At 44.8% G+C, this 24397-nt stretch overlaps 1 protein-coding gene across 12 annotated transcripts in view; it reads left to right on the top strand.

Annotated features, from left to right (window-relative positions):
• Window positions 1–24397, top strand: part of tns1b (tensin 1b) — a 152792-nt gene that overhangs the window by 120324 nt on the left and 8071 nt on the right. For 8 of the 12 annotated variants that reach the window (XM_028990927.1, XM_028990934.1, XM_028990928.1 and 5 more), the window contains 10 exons: window positions 10000–11442; window positions 12891–12971; window positions 15602–15786; window positions 16188–16326; window positions 18263–18358; window positions 19844–20021; window positions 20584–21578; window positions 22478–22564; window positions 23005–23133; window positions 23726–23821. In XM_028990927.1, coding sequence (XP_028846760.1) covers window positions 10000–11442; window positions 12891–12971; window positions 15602–15786; window positions 16188–16326; window positions 18263–18358; window positions 19844–20021; window positions 20584–21578; window positions 22478–22564; window positions 23005–23133; window positions 23726–23821 — 3429 coding nt within the window. The remainder of the gene's footprint in view (window positions 1–9999; window positions 11443–12890; window positions 12972–15601; window positions 15787–16187; window positions 16327–18262; window positions 18359–19843; window positions 20022–20583; window positions 21579–22477; window positions 22565–23004; window positions 23134–23725; window positions 23822–24397) is intronic. The other 4 variants (XM_028990933.1, XM_028990938.1, XM_028990932.1 and 1 more) reach the window with 2 other exon arrangements.

Raw genomic sequence — 24397 nt, 5'->3', positions numbered from 1 at the left:
TGATTACTGTAGGCCGTCCCTCCTCCTACTGATTCTAATTACCAAAAAAGTATGCAAGTCGACATTTAAAACAGGAGGCAACTTCTTTCAGACAAGCTTTTACCTGCTAATAACTCATACTAATATGTAATGTGATGTGAGGCCTCACTGAATGTATGAACGTGTATATATTCGTCGACATTAATTATATTTATTGCTGTCTGGTTGAGGATGTTGAGGATGTACGGCATGTCTAGAGGAGGTGTGGCACCAGCCCAGGTCTGTCCCATCCTGACCTTTTAACATGAAGTAACACAGAGACGAGACAGTCAGCAACGAGCCTTTTTACTGTCACCACCTGTTAACACATGACACCAGAGTGCGCATTTCTGCCTTTCCGCTGACTGCTGAAGGCCATTAAACGCTGCTTGTTGACATGTGAGGTCTTTCCATTGAATTTTTTGTCTTGTTTTTGTTGCTTTTTTTAATTTTTTTATTCTGAAATGGCACAATTGCGTAATCTGGGATCCTACACATCTCCCACTGTTCCTTTTGCTTGGCTCAAATGTTATCATTCCTGTTGACCTTCACCACTGGTGTAGAGCTTCCAGAAAATGCTGAATAACACAAAAAATAAAGAGGAAGGGCTTCAATATCTATATGTAGCTATTGTGACAATACATTGAAAAGCCACAATGACAGAGTCCCATGTCTGATCCAGCCATTCACAGAGCAGCTGGCCACGTCAATTTGAGATTGCGCACAGTATAATAAAGAGGTGTGATATGTAAAGAGAGTTATGATATCTGGAGATGTTTTCACTCCCAGGAAACTGAGAAACTGCTAATACACCATTAACATCATTTCATGTTGTGTTAATGTCAGTGGTTAAGTACCAACGCAGTGACACGCTGTATATTGCAAGAGTTGTTTTTCCACCGGCGTTACCGACGCTAGGGAGGGGCACCTTGCTTTAAGATTGGAGTTTAGAAGGATCGTGCCTTTTAGAGTAAACAGAGACTTATTCCATCTGTCTCTGCAGCTTCTGGGATTAAAGAGTATTAAATCCAAACTTAGACAATGAATTGTATAACACCAGATGATGGATGGCTGTCTTCTGAGGGCTATAATTTTGTTCTTATTGAAGCTTTTTTGTGTCCATATAAATAGGAGTATTTAATTTGTCATTATAGAAACATGGATATTTCATGAAAAAGAATGGAAAAATGTGTTATTTTGCCCATTTTCTATGAATAAAAATGATGATCTTTTAACTTGCTCCATGTGCAAGGATTAAAAATGTCCTTTAATTCTGCCATTCTTGACGTAGGGAACTTGAGGCACTGGACATGGTCAGGAATATTTGGTCAGGATGAGGTAAAAGGAAGATGCTCACATGTCTGCATAAGAGATAAAAGTCTTCTTGTGGGAGCGCCTGACCTTGTCCTGCAGACCAACAGCTTTTCTTCCAGCTGCTGTCCAGACAGCTCCTCTCCACAGTGTGTCTGTATGAGTTTTGTCTTTAGGTTTTACCTGCTGGTGAGAAGACCCACAGGTAGGGGACATCTCTGGTCAGCACGTTCTGCAACAAAGAATCACACATTCTTAAAAAAATGGTTCCCTTATCTCCTCCCTCACCCACGGGTCAGATTCTGCCCCTAAATAACACACCCTGTGACCTGTAACAGATGGCCACCGAGTTTGTGTTTATGAGGTCCAGCGTCCTTGCAACGACGCCCAACGGTGGGGATGGAGCAGGCCCTTTGGGACAAGTTACTTTATCCCAGCTTTGAACCTGAGAGGACACTCTGCGTTATCTCCTCTCTCCTGCCTATGGGGCTTCTCAGTTCTCTTCACTTGAACATGGGCACCCAGGGAGTTTCGGTATGCCCAGTGCTTTGAAAGCTCTAAAGCATGGAGATAAAAACCTCTCTCCGATAGGGGAACCATTGTTCCACTGTTAATTAGTTGGAAAGCAGAGCTAATAAAAAAAAAAAAAAATCAGCTCTTGCTGATTAATTGGGAATCCAGGCAACTGATCAATTGGCAGAATTCCCTAAGGGCTTTTTCAGGCCGTGCGATTTCAGCAGCCTTATAAGATCATTACCCTCCACACCATGCAACATGGAGCTAATATACTTGGCTACGAAAGGTATGTAGACTATGATAATGACACCTTATGAATCGAAGGTTACAACACAAGAAGAAACGTCATCAGCATGAGGAACACCGTTATTGACTAGTCATTTGTAGACATGCAATGTGAGATGGTCTTCTGTAATTTTGAAACTGGCCCTCTTTTTGAACTGGCCCTCTTTGAAGTGAAGTGAAGTGATTATATGATACACAGCTGCACAGCACACGGTGCACACAGTGAAATGTTTATTTATCCCATCACCCTGAGTGAGCAGTGGGCAGCCATGACAGGTGTATAGAATTAAATGTGTTGGTTGGATTGTCTGGTCATTACAAAAGCTTTTTAATGGACTTCTGAGATATCCTGAGTAATCAAATATTCTAAAGATCGAGACTGATTGAACGCATGTTTGATTCCCTGATTCCCGCATGTTTGATTTGACTCGAAACTCAACTGACGAGCCAAACCACTCCAAGAACAAGTTTTGCAGAATCAATCATAACTTTGTTTCACTCTTTGGATGCTAAAAACCTGGACGGGACATTGGGCCGAGTCTTCCGCAGCACCGCACCGCAGAGGTTTGTGCAGAATGTCAGGAATCTGCAGCCTCTCTCTGCCTGGCCCGTTCCCGACCGCAGCCCACAGCTAGCCAGTGCAGGCTGATCAAAGCTCACTCTCGACACGTCCAAGTCCCCTTTCTCAGAGCCCCCCGAGCGCCGCTTGATTGCTTTTCCTGAGACGCAACGTCACCTTTAATAAAATGTTAGCCCAGAGAGGACCCGTGGCACGTGTTTGGCTATGTGTGGACCGAACCCGGTTCACAACCAACTGTTTGACCGCTCTGTGCTGTTTAAGTTTTTCTTCCATGCGACAAAGCAGTAATTTGTAGATGGAAATGGTGCCTCCGCAAGCAATGGTACATTTACATTTACAGCATTTATCAGACGCCCTTATCCAGAGCGACTTACAGTCAGTTGTTGCAGGGACAGTCCCCCTGGAGCATCTTAGGGTTAAGTGTCTTGCTCAGGGACACAATGGTAGTAAGTGGGGTTCATAGGCGAGTGTGTTACCCACTAGGCTACTACTATCCAATGGTGTGCAAGACCTGATGGTCAAGAGCTTCTGTTTGCTGTCCAAGGCATAAACTTCTTTACAGCTGAGAATGCTGAAAATCGGCTTGGCAAGTGCGGTCCAGGTACTTAAGTCTCATCTTTGATTACCTGAGCACACTGCATGCATCCTTCACTTTGGAGCCGTTGCCAACAGAAACATCTATTTTTAATTAGGGTCCTATGCTGCACTAATTTAACTGCTTACTCGGCAATTACACCTGTCTAGTTCACACTGTGCAGGGTATTGTTGTCGTGTTATTTAAGTTTGGTCACAGACGGGATGCTGAGATGACAGAGAATATGTGTTCGACAAATGGTGCTATGAGCAATTTGGGAGGAGACAGGGCATTGTGTTGCCAGACTGGGATTGCGGCTGCAACTAAATACTATCAAGAGTTTTGTCTAATATGGGTGCAACCCATCCGCACAATCCATGCAGGATTTTTTAAAATGATGCAGCTAAAGCACCTTTTCAGGTTCCCCGTGGAACCCTGTTTTTCTGAGCATGTATGTTCATGGTTTTTTATATGAATATGTGGATTATCTTCATTTTGTCATGATTCGTAGCTAGTAATTTTGTTTGAGCACCAGGAATAAAACCAGACTACCCAGACTACTGAGGTGTGTTGGTGGGAGCAATGTTTCCTTCATTAAAGATGTGTAGGCCTTGTTAGATATTTGGACGCCACACCTGTTTTTCTGAGCATGTACACTAATAAACCCGAGAGCCATAAGATCACCATTTAGGCTTTATGCAGCTCTTCTTCACGCCCAAGTTCATGCCACGTGTTTCGCCATGACATTTCAAAGAGATATCTTTTTTTAATGTTGTCATCTTCAGTCACAGTGAAATCCTGATCCACACTTTTTATGAGTTGGTCATAAGATATATATGTTTGGGTCACTGCCATTGTAACATTAAGAGGTGTGAGTGTGAGTAAGTCCCTAGCAATAGAAACTGGTAACGTCCAATTGGGAATTTTGGCCTGAGGGGGATTATTGGTGCCAGGCTCAGGTGTTGGTGCGGAGTGTGTGTTGTTTCCCATGGGGTGATATACATACTTCATTTATTTCTCAGTCCTCGCTAATGCCAGTTCACACAGTGGTGGCCTATTTCAGGCTTCCCAACACACACCCACACACACACATGCATACACACACACTCACCTAATCTAACTTTTCTTGTTTTCCATTTACTCAGGACCTCTATATGTTGCCTTTACTGTTTGCTCTGGTAGTGTGACCAGTATTAAATATCTAAAGACCAGTGATGACAGGTAGGCTCCGTCTGCAGCGCCTTATTAACGAAAGTGACTCAAGCGCCCTAGACAGGTTTCTCATTATATAAATAGAGGGAAGCTAATCTGCTTACACTTTAACAAGTCCATATAAAACCAGCAGCTATGGACTGTCTGTATTTGTTTGCAACCATTTTATGGATGTGTGTGTCATGGCTCAGGCCTGTTTGCATTTCAGGCTGGTGTTTTGACCCTTCCTCTCACACTCTCGTGCTGGGGACAAATGCTTAACATGTGGCTACACACATCAATGGAACCTGTTGGCATGTTTGACGCCTTGCCTGGCCTTGGACGCTACAATTACCCTGTTGAGGGAGGGTGCCAGGCTATGTCCCCCATCAGGCACAAACGATTAGTCACATGCCACTGGTGAATATGTCTTCATTAGTGAATCTGGAACTGTGGATGCCTGCTCGGTTACGTTGCCATTAATTTATTTAGCTTGTGGCTCAAATGCAGACCAACTATGAAATAAACAAAATTTTACATAATTTCCATTCACATGTCCAACATGTCCAAAAGATCCAACATTTCTGAACATGCTTTCAAAATATGACTAGTCTGTATTGGGCAAATGATATGGCTGCAACATGGAATATTAGATTTTTAAAAATAAATGGAATGGAAATGGATGTTTATATGAATATGTGGATATGTGGATATCCCATCATCAGCAGCTAGTAATTGTATTTGATGACCAACAGGATTAAAATTTGGTGTGATGATGGTGGGAGTAATGTTTATATCTCTAAAGGTGTGTAGGCCTTGTATGCCACACTTGTACCACATGCTTAATCAGCGTATGCAACGCGTTAACGTCATACCAGAAAATTTCCTAATTTTCTTCCTCCAGAAGAAAAGACAAGAGACCAGCCCTGATCCCCGGGATCTCCTGTGTCTGATCTGCAAGTCTCAGGCTGTAGCTCTCAGTATTAACACAGCCACAGACGCTCCTCCATGAGTAAATCCAACACAATCCCACTCCACCTCACTCCACCTCTGTGCAGCCCATCTGGAGAAAGTGTGGACCGTGGGATGTACGGATTCATGGCGCTGATTCTCCACAAGTCGGGTGCATTTGCAAAGAGGCAATTAAGCAAGGTCTTGCTTGGCTGTAAACACAGACTCAGCCAAATTTTAAAAGAATAAGAGCGTGGACAAATGGTTTATTGAAAAACTGTAATTCCTTTTGGGCACTCTGCTGTCTAGTGGGGATAAATTAGGAAGCTAAGAGGCATCACTGGGCCGGGGGCCAAGCCTGAGACCTTGAGAACTACCTGCTTCCTTCACTCTTTGGCATCAAAAGTCCAGTTAATGGCTGAACCATTGACTGGTCAGAAGTTGACATCACAAGGTGAATGTGATATTAGATACCAAGCTTGAATGTTTGATGTGGCGCTAAAAAAGGGATTACTGTTTAAATCACACACACACACACACACACATAACCACACACACACACACAGACCTCCTGCTGTGCTCATAAATCATTCACATTAGCAAGGCCGAGGTTTCTTACCCCACTGTGGCGTGGTCATAAAGCTCAACTTTTTCCACCATGAAAAATACTTTACAATAGGGGCTTCCACGGAGAAGGTTTTATTGGTCAATGTTGCAAGCGTTATGTATTTTGGAAGCTCGCTTCTCTTTCTCAACATCTCAGTGAAGGAAATTGTACAGTCATGTTCACCAGAGCCTGTGGAAAGTTCTCAGGTTAATGAGTTTTTTTTTTTAAATGTTATGTGACTGATATAACGTAGCTTTCCTGCATGGTTTCCTGTACTCAAATGAATTGTAACATGAAGGTTTATTTTATTCTTCTGACTTCAGCATGATCTGCCACTGGCCGCTATATTTTATCCTCATTTAAAACCTCCACTCAGTGAAATCTTATTTGTCCTCCTTTTGTCTCCGGTCTCCACTGGGTGTGGGGCTGCCAGTGCAGGCACAGCTTGCCTCTATTTTCCACTAATTCTGATAGCCTGTAAAATGGCAGAACCGTTAGAGCTTGTGGCTCTTTCCATTGCACATGCATTCAGGGTGGAAGGCGGCACTAGGCGGGTCCCCCCCCCATCCCCTGTTTTTTCCAGTTTTTATGCCATCGCCAGTTTTAATCCCGACCCACCCACTCAAGGCGTGCGTATGAGTGTGTGCTCATTAGTTCCAGTTTAAATAAGCGTCAGAGTCGAAACAATCGCGTTTGGTTTCACGTGGACATCTGTTGCCATACGTTTGTTTGCTTATGTCACTGGGAGTCCCGTGGAAGACAGAGGGGGGTACAGAGGGAGGGTTGAGGCAGGGTTGAAAAGGGTGGGGGTGATACTGTGTGATGTCAGTCAAACGCACAGCTGGGACAGGAGGAAAATTGGGCAAAGGCAGTGAGAGAAGAAGAAGAAGAAGAAAAAAACAGTCGTTCTCCATCTCAGCCTGTTAGAGTGTTCAGTAGTCATCGTCATTGGAGGAGGAGGAGGATGGAGTCGAGGTTACGCCTCCCCCCGACTCCCCAGTTCCAGCCTTGCAAAAATCACTCTGTGACCAGGCACTTTTAAAGAGCTTTTCTGCAGGCTTTCTTGGGATTTCCGAACTGACACGGATCATAAGGCAGGTAGGAGACGGCTTTTTCCCGACTTTAAATAACGTCCTTCTGAGCACTCGGCCACATGTTCGCGTCCCGCTATTAATATAGCAGAAGTGGCGATGTTGATGTCTGATCAGGGGTCATGTGTGCCAGTAAGCAGGTGATAAAACAGGGCTTCTGAAATTGGAGGCGAGGTCTGTTTTTAAGACTGAGGCGTGTCACTTTCTTTTCTTAATCTTGTCACATGGAAGAAGGATGGGAGCATTTTGTGAAGGAGTAGATGGGCCTTCTTCAACACGTCCAGATACCAGACAGCCTATCACCTTTGCAGGTCGTAGTGCTGGGCGTGGGCGGCCTTGTGTTTACCTCTTTTTGCGTCTCCTAGTTATACCCACTGCTGTGATAACAGACACGCTCAGCAGGCGAAGAACCAGGTTGTCAGGGGCAACCGCTGCCAAACTGGAGGATGGAGAACAGGCTCACTTTTTCCAGGAGATGCTGTTAAAGGCCGATCTGGCCTGCTGCCTGGGTCTGAGGAGAAGAAACAAATGGAGCCGCTGAGCTGTCAGGCAGTTCGCCGAGTCGCAGTGGCTGAGGTGTGTCAATGCCAGAGCAAAGTAACTCTGCGTGTTGGGGTGATGTTACGGTTGTGTTGGGGTTGCACAACAGCCACAGGGCTGTGTTTAGACTGTCTTTGGATTAGACTATTCATGTGGGAGTTTCATTTGGGCTGTGTTAGGACTTGGTTAAGTTTGTGTTGTGAATATACGCTTACAGGGTTCATTTGAGGATTTGTGTAAGAACTGGGTTAAAGTTTAAAATGAACTAATGACAGTCCAGCCATGTACATGTACACAGGGTCAATATATTGTTTGTCTTTTGCTGAAAATGCAGTACGTCACACTAGTGCCTGACGGAAGTAGAACATTAGTAAATACAGCTATGCAAAAAGAAAGAAGATCAGTCAATACGCAATCTGCACAGACTAAGACAGAAGCTATTTTAAAGAATCTATTACAGGAAACATATCTTTAGTTTTTCATGTTTTATTACTCTTTACGTCCCTGGCTGCTTTGCACACGATTATCATTGTCATAAGCAGCTTCATGAGATCATCATTACCATGAGTGAAGCAAACGCAGCCAAAATAGGAACTCTTCTCGGGACTGTTTCAAATACCGCTCCCATTGGCTAACCTAGAGTGTGAAATGCTGTCAAATGAAACATGGACTAACCTAGAGTGTGAAATGCTGCCAAATATGAAACATTTGTTTTCATTTACTGCATAACCACATGTGTGTTGTTTCAGTTTTAAATATTTATGTTTTGCATCTTCTGTTTTGTTCTACAGTGTAAAAAAATGAATGAGTTGGTATGGAATGAATAGTGACTGGGCAGAAGTTAATGCAGTAAATGCTGTGTTACTGTTGTGTAATGGCAGTGTTGGGGCTGTTATTTATCTTTGGGGCTTCTGTTAATGTATTTGAAGCTGATTACTTTTTAAGAAGTCACAGAGCTGTTTTGCTGACATTTTGAAAACCAACTGGAGTAAAAAAAAAAATAGTTGCGGGTTGCATTTTAGGAACACACAGGGACTCAAGGAGATAAACCAGTGTCTGTTTAAACCATCATCTTCACACACCTACCTCAGCTACATCAGGTCAGATTCAGCCACTGTGCAGTGTCTAAGGTAGAGGCCAGTGTACAGAAGCAGGCCATTGTGATGCAATGAAATGCACAAAAAAGGTGTAAAAAGTTGCTGTGGGCAAGGGTCTTTATTAGTGGTTTGGTGGTTTTGGAGGGAGAGTCACTGTCCAGAATAACAAATTGTGGCGTAACACGACCACAAGGAAACAATGGGCGCTTTGTCGCTGTGGCCAAATAGACTGACCGGCTTCTCTGTTGTGAGCAGTGCTCAGTTCTGTGTGTGACTGTGTGCAGAAATGGGTGTGTATACGTGTGACTGAGCATGTGTGTGTATGATGCCTTGATTCCAAGGAGGCAGGAAATGCCTCCAACCTTAACTTGTGAGGCTATTTTTCCACATCTGAGTCACTGCTTTGGACAGGCCTCTCAGTGCCTCTCCTGGGAACTTCCCTTTGACTAAGTGCCCAGGGGTGGAGTTGCTGGATAGCTCAGCTTGTGTGTGTGTGTATGTCTATATGCATACGTATGTGCAACAGAGTGTGTGAATGTATGTGTGGGTGTATTTGAAAGAGGCAGAACCTGGAAGTTAGAATAATATCCATGATGAGAATCCATTAGAAATGGTTGTTAATGATTACGTTATGCCATATTTTCTGGGCTGGCATGAGAGCAGCTGAACCATGAAATGTTAAAAAAAAAGAAAGAGCATTTTGCTGACAACCACATTCACCAGAATTAGGGATCTGTGAACCTATGTTGTCAAAATCAACCAGAATAACATTTCCTGCAATGTATTTGAAATTAAAATGAAACAGAATTTTTTTAAGCAAAAAACGAATCCATTTAATTTACATTTTCATGGTGACAGGTGGAGAAAGTGTGGGAAAGAATCAATAGTATGTCAGTACTGGCCATGGTGAAAAACAAATGGCATGATCTTATCATATATTTATATTTCTAATTAATTTAATTTTATTTAACATATATTATAGGATTACTAGGATTGATGTTGATATTTACCTACACAGGCTGAAACCATTAGTTGTTGAACAAGACATATCAGGTGTGTGTGTGTAGTGCATCAAAGGATAGAAAATATATATGGATAAAATCTCCCCAATGTGACATGTATAAGTCTAACATTTTTTTAGTTTGAGAATGAAATGAAACATCTTATAATTTGTGCATCGAATGTTTTTGTCCACAGATTTGTACATGCAGTAATATATTATTTTCCTCTTTCTCCAGATGTTATTCACACACAAGGCCCTCTTGATGGTAGCCTCTATGCTAAAGTCCGCAAGAAGGAGTCCCTGGATGGCACTGTCACAGCCAATGGTCTCCCAGCAACTGTAGAAAACACGTTGACCTCTGTGGACCACGCCCTTCCCACAGTTGACCACGCTCTGTCTGTCAGCAGTGACTCTGGCAATTCGACCGCCTCCATCAAAACCGACCGCACCGATGAGCCGGCTACACAACAGCCTGTCCCAGTGAGCCAGCCGCCTGCCGCCCAGCCACTCAGCCCAGAGGAAAAGCAGGAGCTGGACCAGCTGTTAAGTGGCCTGGAGACTCCCATGCACCGACAGGGTTATCCAGCTGGCGGTGGAGGTGGGGGGGTCCTCCACCTGGTGCCTGCTCAGGTGCACGTCAACGGCCACGGCAACAATATGGACCGGGAGACAGACATCCTGGATGACGACCTGCCTATGAGCCAGGAAGGCAACAGTGTGGACAGCCTTGGCACCCTCTCATCTCTTGACGGCCGGGCTACACCCGCTGACCTGTACTACCAGGCTGAGACAGTCATCAATGGCCAGGATGTCCCCTATTTGGAGAAGAGCGTCCAGCAGCAGCATGAGAAAGCCCCAGAACCACATACGCTTGTAAGGAGCTCCTCTTCAACCCATGAGCGTATAGTTGACTCTGGCCCACCCTCAAGTGGCTATGCCAGTCAGAATGGCAGCATTTACCGCTCACAGTCCTTTGGTATGGAACCAAAAATGATGCCCAAGGCCCCCACGCGCACTACCAGCAGCCGAGATGCAGTGCAGCGTGGCTTGAATGTCTGGCAACAGTTTGGCATCCCAGACGAACCTCTCACAGATGGCATCCACTTCAGCCCGGTTCTTCAGAGCCACAGCCTGCCCGAGTTCCCCCACATGGCCTCGCAGCAGGAGATCGAACAGTCCATTGAGGCGCTCAACATGCTCATGTTGGACCTGGATCCAGCCCTGAGCCAGACGGTGCCCAAGTCCTACAGTGCCCCCATGGCGGGGGAGAGTTGTGTGGTCACAACTCAGCCGTCCTTCTCCCAGACCCAGACCCGGCCCTCCTATCAGGCTGAACTGGGTAGCCCACCTATGACTACCCAAACCAACCAACAGAGACCCACCGCTATTTACCAGCCAAGTCCAGCCTTTTCCCCCTTTCCCACCGAGGCTGAAGCATCTGTGCCAGGCAGGCCTACTGATGCTTCACAAGTTCAGGAGCCAGGAGGGGCATCGCCAACGTTTGGCCAGCTGCAGTTGAAGCCCCTTAACACGTACCCCCCAAGTGCTATGTCACAGTCACCTGAGGCCCATGATGTATGCTCCACCCAATATCCTTCCTCATCCCTTCAGCCCAAAGAAACTCAGCCTGATGAGGCAAGCTACAACCTTGAAGGTCTGGTGGCTCACCGTGTGGCTGGTAAGATCTTTGCTGCTGTGTGTTGAATTTGATCATGGAGCCCTTCAGCCATGTTCAGGCTACTGGCTATTGTTTGTGGAATTGGCTTGCAGACACAGCATTTTGCTTTCCAGTACAATGAACTGACCTGAAGAAAAATTGCACAATGGAGGTTTCACCCTTCACTGCAATAACGTCCTCAGCCCCCAGGCTTAGTTTTGGGAATTTGATTGTTCAGGACTTTTATGGCACAAAGCTATGCTTTTTGAGATGCAGAGGTGGCATTGACATGAGCACAGTCAGGTCACAATGAAGGCATTATATGCCAATTCAGCCGTACAATGCCTCTGTTGTTTCTCTGTTGTTAGGAATACTCTGTCCTGGTGGCTATTAAAACAGGCTAATTGTACAGTGTGTCCTCAACAAGTGCTTATCAGTAATTACTTTGGAAAACTGAAAATTAGGCCCGACATCCAGAGATGAAGAACAGGGTGCTCAATCAATTCGTTTTTTGAACTCAAGAATTCTAGATTAAGAACATGCCGCCTAGTGGTGAAAAGCATTTACATTTACATTTACAGCATTTATCAGACACCCTTATCCATAGCGACTTACAATCAGTAGTTACAGGGACAGTCCCCCCCTGGAGACACTCAGGGTTAAGTGTCTTGCTCAGGGACACAATGGTAGTAAGTGGGATTCGAACCCGGGTCTTCTGGTTCATAGGCGAGTGTCTAACCCACTAGGCTACTACCACCCTAGTGACAGCGTCTGAATGTGAACAGTAGTAGGAAGTGCAGGGCAGGTGAAAGAATGCAAGTGAGGATAATGGTGTTACCTGGGCATTTGTGAAATGACCTTTTTGCTAATCTCACAGAGGGGTTTTCAGGTCTAAACCTGAAGGGAATGCAGTGATAAGAGCCAGTGTTGGGGTTTCTGTGCTGTTTTACGTCTGAAAGAAGGGAAGCCACAGCGCCTTGCTCATTAGTGGACCCGAGATAAAGGCCGGTAAAAGGGGAGAAGTAGGATGAGGGCATGGGTCTGTGCTTTGACCTCTCCGCTTTCATGCAGGCCACTTTAGACGTATGCTCTTTGCTTCTGTGATTAAGAGCTCAGAAGGGCTGACAGTGGGCTCTGCTTATCTGTCTGCTCTTGCCAGGGATAGGAAGGCACTTTGTCTGCATCTAACATCAGCTCTATGCTTATCACAGACTGGGACACAAGACATGCACGTGTCAAAACCGTCTCATGCCTAATATATGACCTTAGCGATAACACACTCACCGACAACAGATTAATTTCTCCTAATCAGATGATAACAGAGCTGCAAATAATCCTCCCTTTCCTCTCTATCTGTGCGTCTGTCTGTCCGTCGGCCTCCTCTGTGGATTGTTCTCCACCGCCTCTCCATTCCCTTCGTCACCAACTTCCTCCCCCACCTCCTCCTCCATCCCTTCCCCGACGTGCAGAGTACAACGCTCGCATCCGGGGCCTAAGCGACAACTCCAGCACCCCTCAGCCCGAACACCGCCGTTCACTTTCCTTCTCTGGTTTGTTTCCCCATCTGTTCCCATATGCTTACGTTTCCCATAATCCATTTCTTATACTTTGTGTCTCTTTTTCACCCTCTGATGTACCATTTACGTTTTCCCCCTGTACAAATCTGTTGGAATTAAACATGTGTTTGTGAGCTTTTTTGGACGGGTTTCCACTAGGAAGAGGTTAGCTGGTATTTCCATCCAAAGAAAGTAACACATGTATAACGTGAAGAGTTAAGGTTTCGCAAGAGGAAGAGGGGCAAGCACAAAGGCCACTCTGTCTGGATCCACCGAGCGAATGTCACAAGATACAGTGTGCCAAACTCCGGGAACAATACCAAGAAAAGGAGACACTGGCCTCTTTCAAGGCTGCATTTTTACCTCTGTTTAACATTGACCATGGCTGACAAAGCATAATAAAGCCTCCAGAATGCAGAGTGGGCCTTTGAAATGCTGTCCAGGTGTTATCTTCTGCGACGGACATTTATTTTTTATGTTGTTCTTTTTACCTACCAAAGGTTAAAGTGTGTCATACAGTAGTCGAACACTGCTTGGTCGTTACATGCGCTACGTGCCAAGCATAAACTAGGCTACCGTGAACCCTTGCTCACATTAGATATCCCAGACAGCCGGCCTTGTGTTCAGAAACCTCTGGGGGCAGTGGAGGAATCCTTTTTATGTGCAAAAAGAACATTTGAAGTGTCGCTCCCTTTCCCTTTCACACGTCCCCCATATCTGGTCTGATGATACTGAGATATGAGGGGGAGGGAAAAAAAACAGCTTGGGATTTTCTGCTGTGACATCTTGAACCTATTAGGCCGCCTCTGTTGCTTAGGTAACGGGCCAGTGTTTGACTTGCACAGCTGAAGAGTATGGCAGTCTGGGTCCATATGTTTTGGATGTTTCCTGGCTTGGTGTGACACCCCACTGGGGAAACGGACTACATGTTATTTGAGCCCATTCACGCGCCAGGCCGCACATTTGTCTGACATTGCCCCTGTTCCCAGATCAAGCAAACGGTGCCTTGCATATTTTGCATGTATAACATTGCTATAACATAGCATCCATAATTTGGTTACAAATTGTGGATGTAATGTGACAGATGTTAATGTTTATCTATTATCTTTTGCTGTTTACCATTGTTATCGTCACACTCTTCACATACAGGGTTATATGCAATTTCCAGAAGTAAGGGAGTTTCAAACCTCATGCAGCATTCTTTATGCCAAGCTATGCCACAAAAAAAAAAGCACACTCGTGTGGAGAAAGTGATTCCGGGGAGTGCATGACCGTCACAGCCAAGAACAAAAAATTGTGACTGTATGGGAGGATCTGTCAGCCCTTGTGTAGGCCAGCAACCAGGAACTTGTAAATATTTTTCGCAGGCCGTTGCCTGGTTTCGCCCAAAAAACAGCTTTCTCACACTAGGGTGGGAAGGTGCACTTGGATAGACTCAGAGTGTTATGTGAAGTCCACTCATCTCCAGCTGTTCTGTGGGTTAAGTTTGCATGTTAGCTATTAGTAGGCTGGCCGCAAGGTCCATTTTAGGGAGCACCTGTTGAGCTAGGACTTCTCACTAATGTTAATGTGAAACAACTTTTCAATCAAGGAAACAAACCAGCTAGAGCAGAAGAACTTAACTATTTGGTGATATTCAAACAATTAGCGTTAATATCATTTATCCATATTGGAACTGATCATTGACTCCAACAAACCTGGACGGCATCTTTAGAGAAGCCAAAGTCTACTGTTTCTGTACACCTTTTCCACAATGTAAGCACTGAAGATGAGCTGATAATACATTTCTCACAAGTGTATGATTTTCTAGCAGATGGACTAGGCAGTTTCTGCCTTTAGGGGCTTGCAGTCAGATTCTACATACAGAATATCAAATTATGACAGGTCTTGCTCTGCGCCGTGTCACAATTCTGGCATAATTTGAGCTAGCCACTTAGTAAATTTATCTTGGCTTGACCATTCATATGCTCATATTTACAATATATCCAATAGCACATAAACACAATATTTGCTAAATCATTCGGCAGGGGTGCTAGACTTCTGTTTCGCCAGATTTCGCAATTGGTCCTTCTGTTTACTTTTTAAGGCATTTAAATCTCTTAGGAAATGCTTCTGGCCTTTATAAAACTCTTCTGTCCAAACCCTACCACTTTCTCTTTCCAAACACATGCTTGGATAAGGCTATTGAACGAGCCTCTTTTTCCCCTTTTGCTTTAAACTGAGGGGCTTTTGTATGAAACACGACTTGCTGAAATTACCTTATTACTTTCTTTGAGGTCCTTCCAGGATGTAAGCTGCCACAACGCTTAAACCAGACAATAATATCACATTTGCACAGATTCTCTGATGTGCTTTTGGGGGATACTTATCTGAATGTGATCATTGTTCACATAATTGTGGAAAATGTCACAGACCCATTAGGAGCAAATGGAAGATTTTAAAGGTTGTCTGTATTTCCACATATGCAGGCCTGTTTACAATAATGGAACTAGAATTATTTTGATGGCAGCACTTCATTTTGGATATCGTCTATTTTATGTAATGGGTTTGAGGAGAGTTGAGGAGAATGTGATTCACTCAGTGCCACGTGCATGGCTTGTGTGTGTGTGTGTGTTCGGGTACAGGCGTGGAGACTCGTGAAGCAACGCCAGATGTAGGCTCTGTTCCCGGGCGCCGTCGCACCACCAGCGAGGGACAATTCCAGGACCGAAGCCCCACAGATGGAGGGCCGCTCCGCTCCCCCATTCGCTGCATCTCCCCTGAGCTTGTCAATACCATCGCTCTAAACCCTGGGGGGCGGCCCAAAGAGGTATGGATCAGAACTTCTGCTTAGTTCGACCTTAATTATGATTAGAATTGCATTTATTGGCCAGGAATGTGAGCGAACACATAGAAGGAATTTGATTCTGTATAAAACAGCAACAGTAGACAATATAGGCTAATTTCTTATATAGAGAACATACAAAGCTTACAGAACTTGGACATAAAGTGTAGTTGCAATTTGTAACTGTTCAGCTGTTAAGGAGGGTAATGGCGAGGGGAAATAAAATGTTTCTGTGTCGGCTGGTCCTTCGGTATCATCTACCAGGGGGCAGCAGGTCAGGGGCAGTCCAGGGTGTGAGGCATCTGTGTTGATGTTCATGTCCATGTTAACTAACGGTGTTTGGGGTGTTTCTGTCTGGTGTGTGTTCTTGTCTCCCCGCTCTACAGGGACACATGCACAGCTACAGAGAGGCCTTTGAGGAGCTGGATGGGGCGCCCACTAGCCCCACCCCCTCTGTTGGTGGTGAGGTCTTCCCCCAAACCCCTGCCTTTCCTGTGTCGCCACACACCCCTTACTTCAACCTGTGTAAGTTCCCCCTACCTGTAGGAAGAGGGTGCCATGGACTGAGGGGAATTAGGGCTATTAAAACAGAAACTTTGAATTCTGCTAAAATATGTTAATTACTTTTTACTTTATTTCTTTTTTACCTGTTTTTTTAACTGTGATGGAGGGTCTACAGATGACCTTACTCTGTTTGGTCCTTCTTGAAAGTATACATTTTACATCTCAGGATGCCTGTTGTGGGATAATGGTGATGGAGGTTTCTGCCTCCCAGGAATCTTTGTGCCTGTGGTTTGGGAAATTTACTACATCAACGGTATTCCATGGCACGTGAAGGCCACCAGTTGTCAGCTTTGTATATTGCTGCACAAATGTGCACAGATGTAGGCAGGAATGTGCAAGAATGCACAGACACAGTACTGTTGTGAAAAGGGGGTGTATTAATGACCAAATTGTTGCACATATTACCTCATAGCACCCCCCTCTGTGCCTTCTTCCAGCTTTAATATAAACCCTCATAAAAGTCATTAGACTCTTTACAGTGGTACAAATGTGCAGAGCCCCCGCAAAGCAGGGATGTACTTGTCACACATTCATGCAGGTCTTGGTTTTTCATGGAACAAAAATGCATTTCTCTCCATCAGGCACCTCCTGTTAAAGTGTATTTCCAGCTCGAGCCATTCTGATAAACCGGCCACATCTGTGGCTCCTCCGCTCAGCAGTCATAAACCAACGCACAGGAACTCGGGCCAACTTTATTGCACGAACATAAGAAAGTGCTGCTTGCGAATCCTTATTGGGGCTCAGAATTTGTTCTGCTCTTGACTTTGTTTTCAAGCGGGTTCTCCCGTCGTGTGAAAACTGGGAAGCAGAAGTAGGCCTAGCTCTGCAGTTCCCCCCACCAAAGAATGTCTGTAAATACTGTAATAATAATAGGAAAAGGATTGAAACCTGTCATCAACGGCACCCTCCTCCTGTAGGAGTTAAAATCCCTGTACCCGCCCCCAGTCCTTTCTACGTAAAGATATTTTTAAGCTGTGCCTAAAACAAAGAATTGATTGGGATTCTTTGGTAAGTGGATGATGTTTGTTGTGCAACGGTCCCACCATGTCTGAATGTCAGCCACTCCCCAACCTTGCTTGAGGAGAAGCCTGCCTGGCTCCCACCCGGCACCCTCTACCATTCCCATTTGTTAAACCCAGCACCGCTTCACCAAAGCATGTTCCAGGCAAGCAGTCACCCCTAACACACCCGGCTCTCTTGAGCAACCATGTCTCCGCATTTCAGTGCATATTTCTTACAAATATCACTGTCCCACTGGGTGCTGCTTTCCTTTTCTTTGTGGCCACAAGTGACAGTTTTGCCAGGAGCCTTATCACGTCCATTGTCTTCAAACCATATGCCCAAGCCTGTGTGATGTCAAACTTGTAAATGTTTTTGTGTGCATGCCCCGCTCCCTCTGACGGTGACAATAATTGTTGAATTTGTCGGCCCTCACTAGCTCTAGGGACACTTGCATGGCCTAGTCAGCGAGCATGACAGGACTGAAAAGTGATCCCCCCATCCCCCAGTTGTGCCGTAATCCACGTGTTGTTCATGACTGTTGTCTTAACAGCTTAGAATGTGTGTACAGCAGCTACAGATAGCTGGGAAAAATGCTTTAAGCAGATCTTTACCGCTTATGAAGGTCTACAGCACTTTTGTGCAATATTACATACACACAGGTCTATGCTGTTAAAACAGGGAAAGTTCAGCCATTTTCAGCAATGAATCTATTTAAAATACAGTTTTGTTTATCATATTTCCTTATTTTCCCAAAATATTATTATGTTTTCAATCACCTTAATTCAGTGTTAACATGTTGAATATCGCTGAACTGGTCCTTTAAGAGTGAAGCGTTTACATAGTGAGCTGTGTGTAAAATGGCTTGCGTTCTAAAATCCAACTTTTGTTTGTATAGGTCGTTCACCCCCGGGTCTGGCTAAAACACCCCTGTCCTTCCTGGGTCTGAAACCCCACAATCCGGCTGAGATCCTGCTCCACCAGACTGGCTCAGGTGAGGAGGCACGCTGTTACCAGAGGGGCTTTTGGAGTGAATCCCACCGTAATGCACCCCTAGTCCAAAGTCATACCTCATGAAACAGAGCTAAAAATACACGCCCTGAACTGCGTATCGAAACACAGTTTTATTTCCCCTCTCACTTTCTCTATTAGGCAGTGAGATCGTAAGCACTTGTAAATTGATCTGGTATTTGCTCTTTTTAAATGTGGTTATAATGGTAGGTTTTTAACACAGTGGAAATGTGTCTGATTGGAGATTTATGAGACCCTTGCGTAGAGATGCACATAAATGGCACCTTCAAAGATGAGGGTCCCACCGGGACTGATCTTTACTGCACGTCCCGCATCAGAAAGAGAGAAATATGATCTGTGAAATGGCCTCTTTGGGAGCAGGCTGATTTTATCCTGCCTGTGGGCTGGGTGTGAGAGGGCTGAGAGGACTCTTCAAAAGTGAGATTCGGTTGGGTGGGGGGCATGTAAGCCAACCGGCAACATTGCTTTTGAACAAAAGGCCAATGAAAGAAATTTTGACAGAATTATTTGTTAACCATTGGGTGAACCCTTGGATTGTTCAATATTAATCAGTGTGTGGTAGACTTTTTTTCACGCTTTCTTCTGAAAACTTAAAATAATCATCTTATGTTAGATAATCAGTTAGATAAAAATTAGATAATCAGTTAAGTAATAGTTACTCAGACTACTGTTTTTTTTTATCATAGTTCAACTTAGTTCAAGCCTGCTCTTTTCTTCTTGTCTGGTATGATTTCTTGCCTCTACTTTGATTTTCCACCGTTTTTCCCACACCCTTCTGTCTCTTCTTTTCGATGTCTTTCCCGCTCCTTTTCTGCTGTCAGATGATGAAAGTTTAAGTGACGTGGAGGAAGGTAAGGGGCTTTGGGAAAATCCTCGGCCTGAGTGTTCAGGTCTGCCATCCACGCTGCCATCTCCTTCATTATGAGACCCTTAGACCCCTAGATCTACATGCTGTTCTCTTCTGTGTTTGTGTCCCTGTCATCTGTCACTCTTGTGCATTACTCTACTGTTTTTGGTTCCACTTTAGCCCATCTCCCACTTGCTGCTCTGAGGCATTTCATTTATTTATTATGATTGATTTACAGCACTATTTTATTTTATACTATTTTATGCTTGGTCCTCTGCTTACCTGCATATCACATTAAGAACCATTGCAAGCAAATATGCCTTCCATATTTTTGAGATCCACAAGGTCCCTTCTATACCTTTTGGATAAAACAGAAATGTTGTTTACAGTTTACATTGAGCACAAAAATTAAAACAGATTAAAAACTGAAACAATCACAGAATGATGCCATATAATTAGCATCCATTGATTTGTCTTTGCTGGAAACGTTTTGTTCATTGTGAAATCATATTCATGCATCATTGCTATGTTAAGTGAACAATGTCCTGTTAGTGCCATTCTGATGACAGAGCTGTAATGAGGCTTATCGTGTTTTCACAGAGCCACGAAGCTACGTGGAGTCCGTGGCCAGGTCTGCAGCCGTGGCAGGAGGTCCATCAACTTCTCCCATTCCCCCCAGCCACGAGACAGACGGCCTGGGCCGGCCCTCTGCCGTGACAGCCCCCTCTCACACGTTTAACTCCCCACTGTCCTCCAGTCCAATCCAGAGTCCCAATGGGTGAGTGAAACAATGAGCAGGTATTCGCGTTTAACCCACTGGGGGGTTGCAGCACAGTGCCTGCTTTTGATTTATAGTACAGACTTTTAAATAGGTTGCTCGGCGGAAAACGCACATGTGCAACGAACACTGGCTCATTCATCACGTTGTCCATGGGATGCTTTTCATTTCAGTTTGTTCAGAAGCATATCATAACTTTATCAGTTTCAGGATGTCTTAAAACGAAATAGAAGGACAGTTATTAATGCACTTATTAAGTGCATGCAACACTTTTGCAAGATGCAATTTTTTCTTGCTGCACAGAAGACAAGTCAAATATGTTGATAGGGTTATTTCTCACAGTGTTTCAGTATAGCATGCATGGAAAGGGGAATTTAAGTACCGTGAGGTGCAGACAAGTTTGTCATTTACGGTGTTGTTTTTGTCATCATTAATCACTTAAATCACTGATGTTCCGGGTTTCCATTTTGATCCTTGGCTATAACAAAATGTATAATCTTAATACATCAAACTATTTTAACATGCATTATCTAGAGTATAAGATTGTTTGTCTTTATTTCAGAGAATATCCACTTGCTGACAGTGGTGTGGGTATGAACACGTCTGCCTCCCAGCCTACCCTCGGCTCCAGTTTGCGCGCTCAGCCGTCAGACAGCACGCCCTACACCAACAGCCCTGCCTTTCCAGCCTCTAGCAGCCTGTCAGGCAGTTACATCGTCTCCGACCTCACTCCCTCCCTGGCAGAGAGCCTCTTAGGCTTCCAACCTTCCCAAGGCAGCCCCGGTGGTCTGCACCACAGTTTGACAACCAACACCCCATCAAGCCCTAGCCTCCAGCACAGACTGGCCAATCAGGAAAGCCCAGTTCTGGGATTACAGGCTTCACCAGCCAATGGCATCCAGCCCGGCTTGGCAGCCAGCCCAGTTCTGGGCCTCCATTCCATGGTTTCCCAGGCCACCCAGAGCAGTCCGATGCTAAACAGACAGGTCTCTTTTAGCCAGGGCACCCAAAGCAGTCCTGTGTTGAGCAGACACCCCCCTTACAGCCAACCAAATCAAGGCAGTCCAGTGCTGAGCAGACAACCATCCATCGGTCAACCCACTCAGGGCAGCCCGGTGCTCAGCAGGCAGGCATCACTTACCCAGGTCGCCCAGGGCAGCCCCGTCCTCGGCAGACATCCATCCATCAGTCAGGTTACCCAGAGCAGCCCCAGTCTGGACAGGCACCCCATGTACAGTGGCCACACCACGCCAGATGACCGGCACGGGGCCCTGTCCCGGCAGAGCAGCTCTTCTGGTTACCAGCCACCGTCCACACCTTCCTTCCCGGTCTCTCCAGCTGGGTATCTGGACGGAGTGGGCTTCCGGCAGGGCAGTCCAGCCCCTCAGCCACAGCTGCCGGAGAAGAGACGCATGTCTAGTGGGGAGCGCCCCAATGGAGGTCTGTCCTATGGGACGCTGAACGGGAAGATGTCCTCCCCCATGTCCAGCGGGGGGAGCACTCCCAACGCTCAATTCTTTCATACCTTGCCTGACTTTTCCAAGCTGGCCATGTGTGGTAAGGCTTCATGTTAACGGTGTTCTTCACCTCACGTCTAATTTGGATATATTAACCTAAAGAGTAGTGACTAGTCTCAACTCCACTTAAACCACTCAAAGTACGTTCAGAGGCTGACTTAGAAAGCTAATCTGGCAGTGTTAAAATACCATAAATCTGGCGATAAATACCATAAATCTGTCTGGAAATAGTCATAAAATGATACAAAACAAGTTGATACAAATGTCCAAAAACTGCTTTTAATGCAACAATCAATGTGTACATTCAAAAAAAAATCAAATAAGGATGTGTATTTAGTTCACATTTACATTCACATTTACAGCATTTATCAGATGCCCTCATCAAGACAGAATACTACACAGTGGTAGTAAATTGTGTTTGAACCTATGACTTTGTGGTTGTCTGGTTCATAGGCAAATGTTTTACCCACTAGGCTACTACTACCCTTCACATTCATTTACTGTAGCTTATTAGCCCATGTTTTGGACAGAATTTTTAACTTACAAGGACATGTTTCTGATTCACGCTCAAATGTGGATGTGGATTCATGTTGACATCATGCTGACATGCAAAATGTCTGTGACAAATTCGCCACCCAGAAGTATTGTAAATCAAATAAACACATAATCACATGCATTAAAAAATATATTTTTATATGTATATTAAAACAATTCTGTCTGTAACTTTTTTTACACTCTAACGGATTACATCACAAAACACATATAACACTTGATTCAGTATTCAGCATCTATTCTTGCCCAAACCCTGCCTGTAGTGGGTGATAGTTGTGAAATTTAATTTTAGAAAAGTTTATAGAAACAAACACAAGACTCAGACTGACTGTGATATTTGCTCTGGGATCAGTTCCCTGATCAAATAATGTTTTGTTCTGTTTCAAGATGGCAGTCCAGAGACCAGGATGAATGTAAAGTTTGTCCAGGACACATCCAAGTTCTGGTACAAGCCAGACATCTCAAGAGAGCAAGGTAAGGGCCAGGAGGCTTTATTTATCTGTATATACGGGGCTGATATAAACACTCACACGACTTTATTGTGAGCATTGGGCTTGAGGAATGAGCCTGTTGGCTGCAGCATCTGTTTTTGCTCAGAACTCTTACTGGATTAGATCATCTGTGCTGGAGATATAACTAAACACAAGCACATGGGGAACCGAAGTGACATACACCACGCACCATATGCACTTAGTTAAGCTCAGTGAACATCTGCTATTACTATTGGCGCATGTTTAAGGCGTAATAAGGACAAATAAACCTTTACCAAGTCTTTACCAAGACTCTTTCCATTTCCCTCCTTTGTTCTTTAAGTTGACGTGCTACCCGGCGACAATTTGTTCACGCTTCCATAAGACCTAAAGCTGGCGGTGCTGCTAGTAGAGAGTGCATCACTTCCATTGTGTTCTCTGCAGCGATCAGCATGCTGAAGGACAGAGAGCCCGGCGCGTTCGTCATCCGAGACAGTCACTCCTTCCGTGGGGCTTACGGTCTGGCCATGAAGGTGGCCTCCCCTCCTCCCACGGTGCAGCCCAACAAGAAAGGTACTGCCTGTGCTTCCCTGGGGTCACATGCATACATGCGCAATTGGTCGCATTAGGGGGATTAAAGCTCCATCACTTGATGCCTTGAACATGACATTTTAGTATCATTACTATCATTACTACCACACCCATCAGAAATCCAGTGTTTTCAGCACACACTTACATGCTTTCAGTGTTGTCAACCTTGATGACAACAGCATATTGAGATAAACTGAGTTGAAAATGTGCCTTTCAACAGGATTTATAGAAGGCCGGTTATTAGAAGAATAATTATGATCGGTGGAGGACTAAAAGGAGGAATAACAGGCCGCTTGCATTAGCACTGAAGCAGCTGTGTGTGAAGGCGAAGAACACCCAGGGCTTTATGATGGGCCTGATGGGAGAATTTATGATTCATGTTCTTTCACTGTTGCTCATTTACTTCATCTTGACTGTCATCTGAATGCACGAGCCCCACCTATAAGTCTTCAGAGGCACGAAAACAAATCACTGCAATAACACGCAATAGCTCATATTTCTGTTCCTCTCTTGGATTAGCGTCGTGTTTATTCACGGTTGTGATGTGTTTTTTTCCCCCGACATCTCTGTGTAGCTGGTGACATAACCAATGAGCTGGTGCGGCATTTCCTTATTGAAACAAGTCCGAAGGGGGTGAAACTGAAGGGGTGTCCAAATGAGCCCTACTTTGGTGAGTCAGAGCACCTTGCCATTGCCAAATTGGCCATCTGTGCAGTTTTTTATTCTGTTGTGTTTTGGTCTTTTGCTGCATTGATCCCTCATTAAATCTTAGCTAGTGTTCTCTCTCTGAAACTGTCCTCTCATCCAAAACCGTCTGTCATAAAAGCTCTATGCCTAAATGTCTTTGGGTTTCATTCAAGTGTTCAATGAACACAGTACTCTTTTCTCACATTTTCCCATGTTACTTTAAAAGGGCACATGGGATTGGGAAGTGGTGCTGACATAATGCGCCACACTTACATTTACATTTACAGCACTTATCAGACACCCTTATCCAGAGCGACTTACAATCAGTAGCGACAGTACAATTACAGGGACAGTTCCCCCCTGGGGAACTCAGGGTTAAGTGTCTTGCTCAGGGACACAATGGTAGTAAGTGGGATTCAAACCCGGGTCTTCTGGTTCATAGGCTACTACCACCCTTCCTGCTAGACAATTTGACTATATAAGTGCATGTTGTTTTTCATGTTTTTGAATGATGTGTTCTGCCAGACTGTTGGATCCAGTGCAAATAACCACTGCAACA

The sequence above is a fragment of the Denticeps clupeoides genome, chromosome 9 (assembly GCF_900700375.1).
Source record: "Denticeps clupeoides chromosome 9, fDenClu1.1, whole genome shotgun sequence".
NCBI lineage: Eukaryota > Metazoa > Chordata > Actinopteri > Clupeiformes > Denticipitidae > Denticeps > Denticeps clupeoides.
Note: the sequence above shows the minus strand (reverse complement) of the source record. Positions and strands in the feature narration are given on the sequence as shown.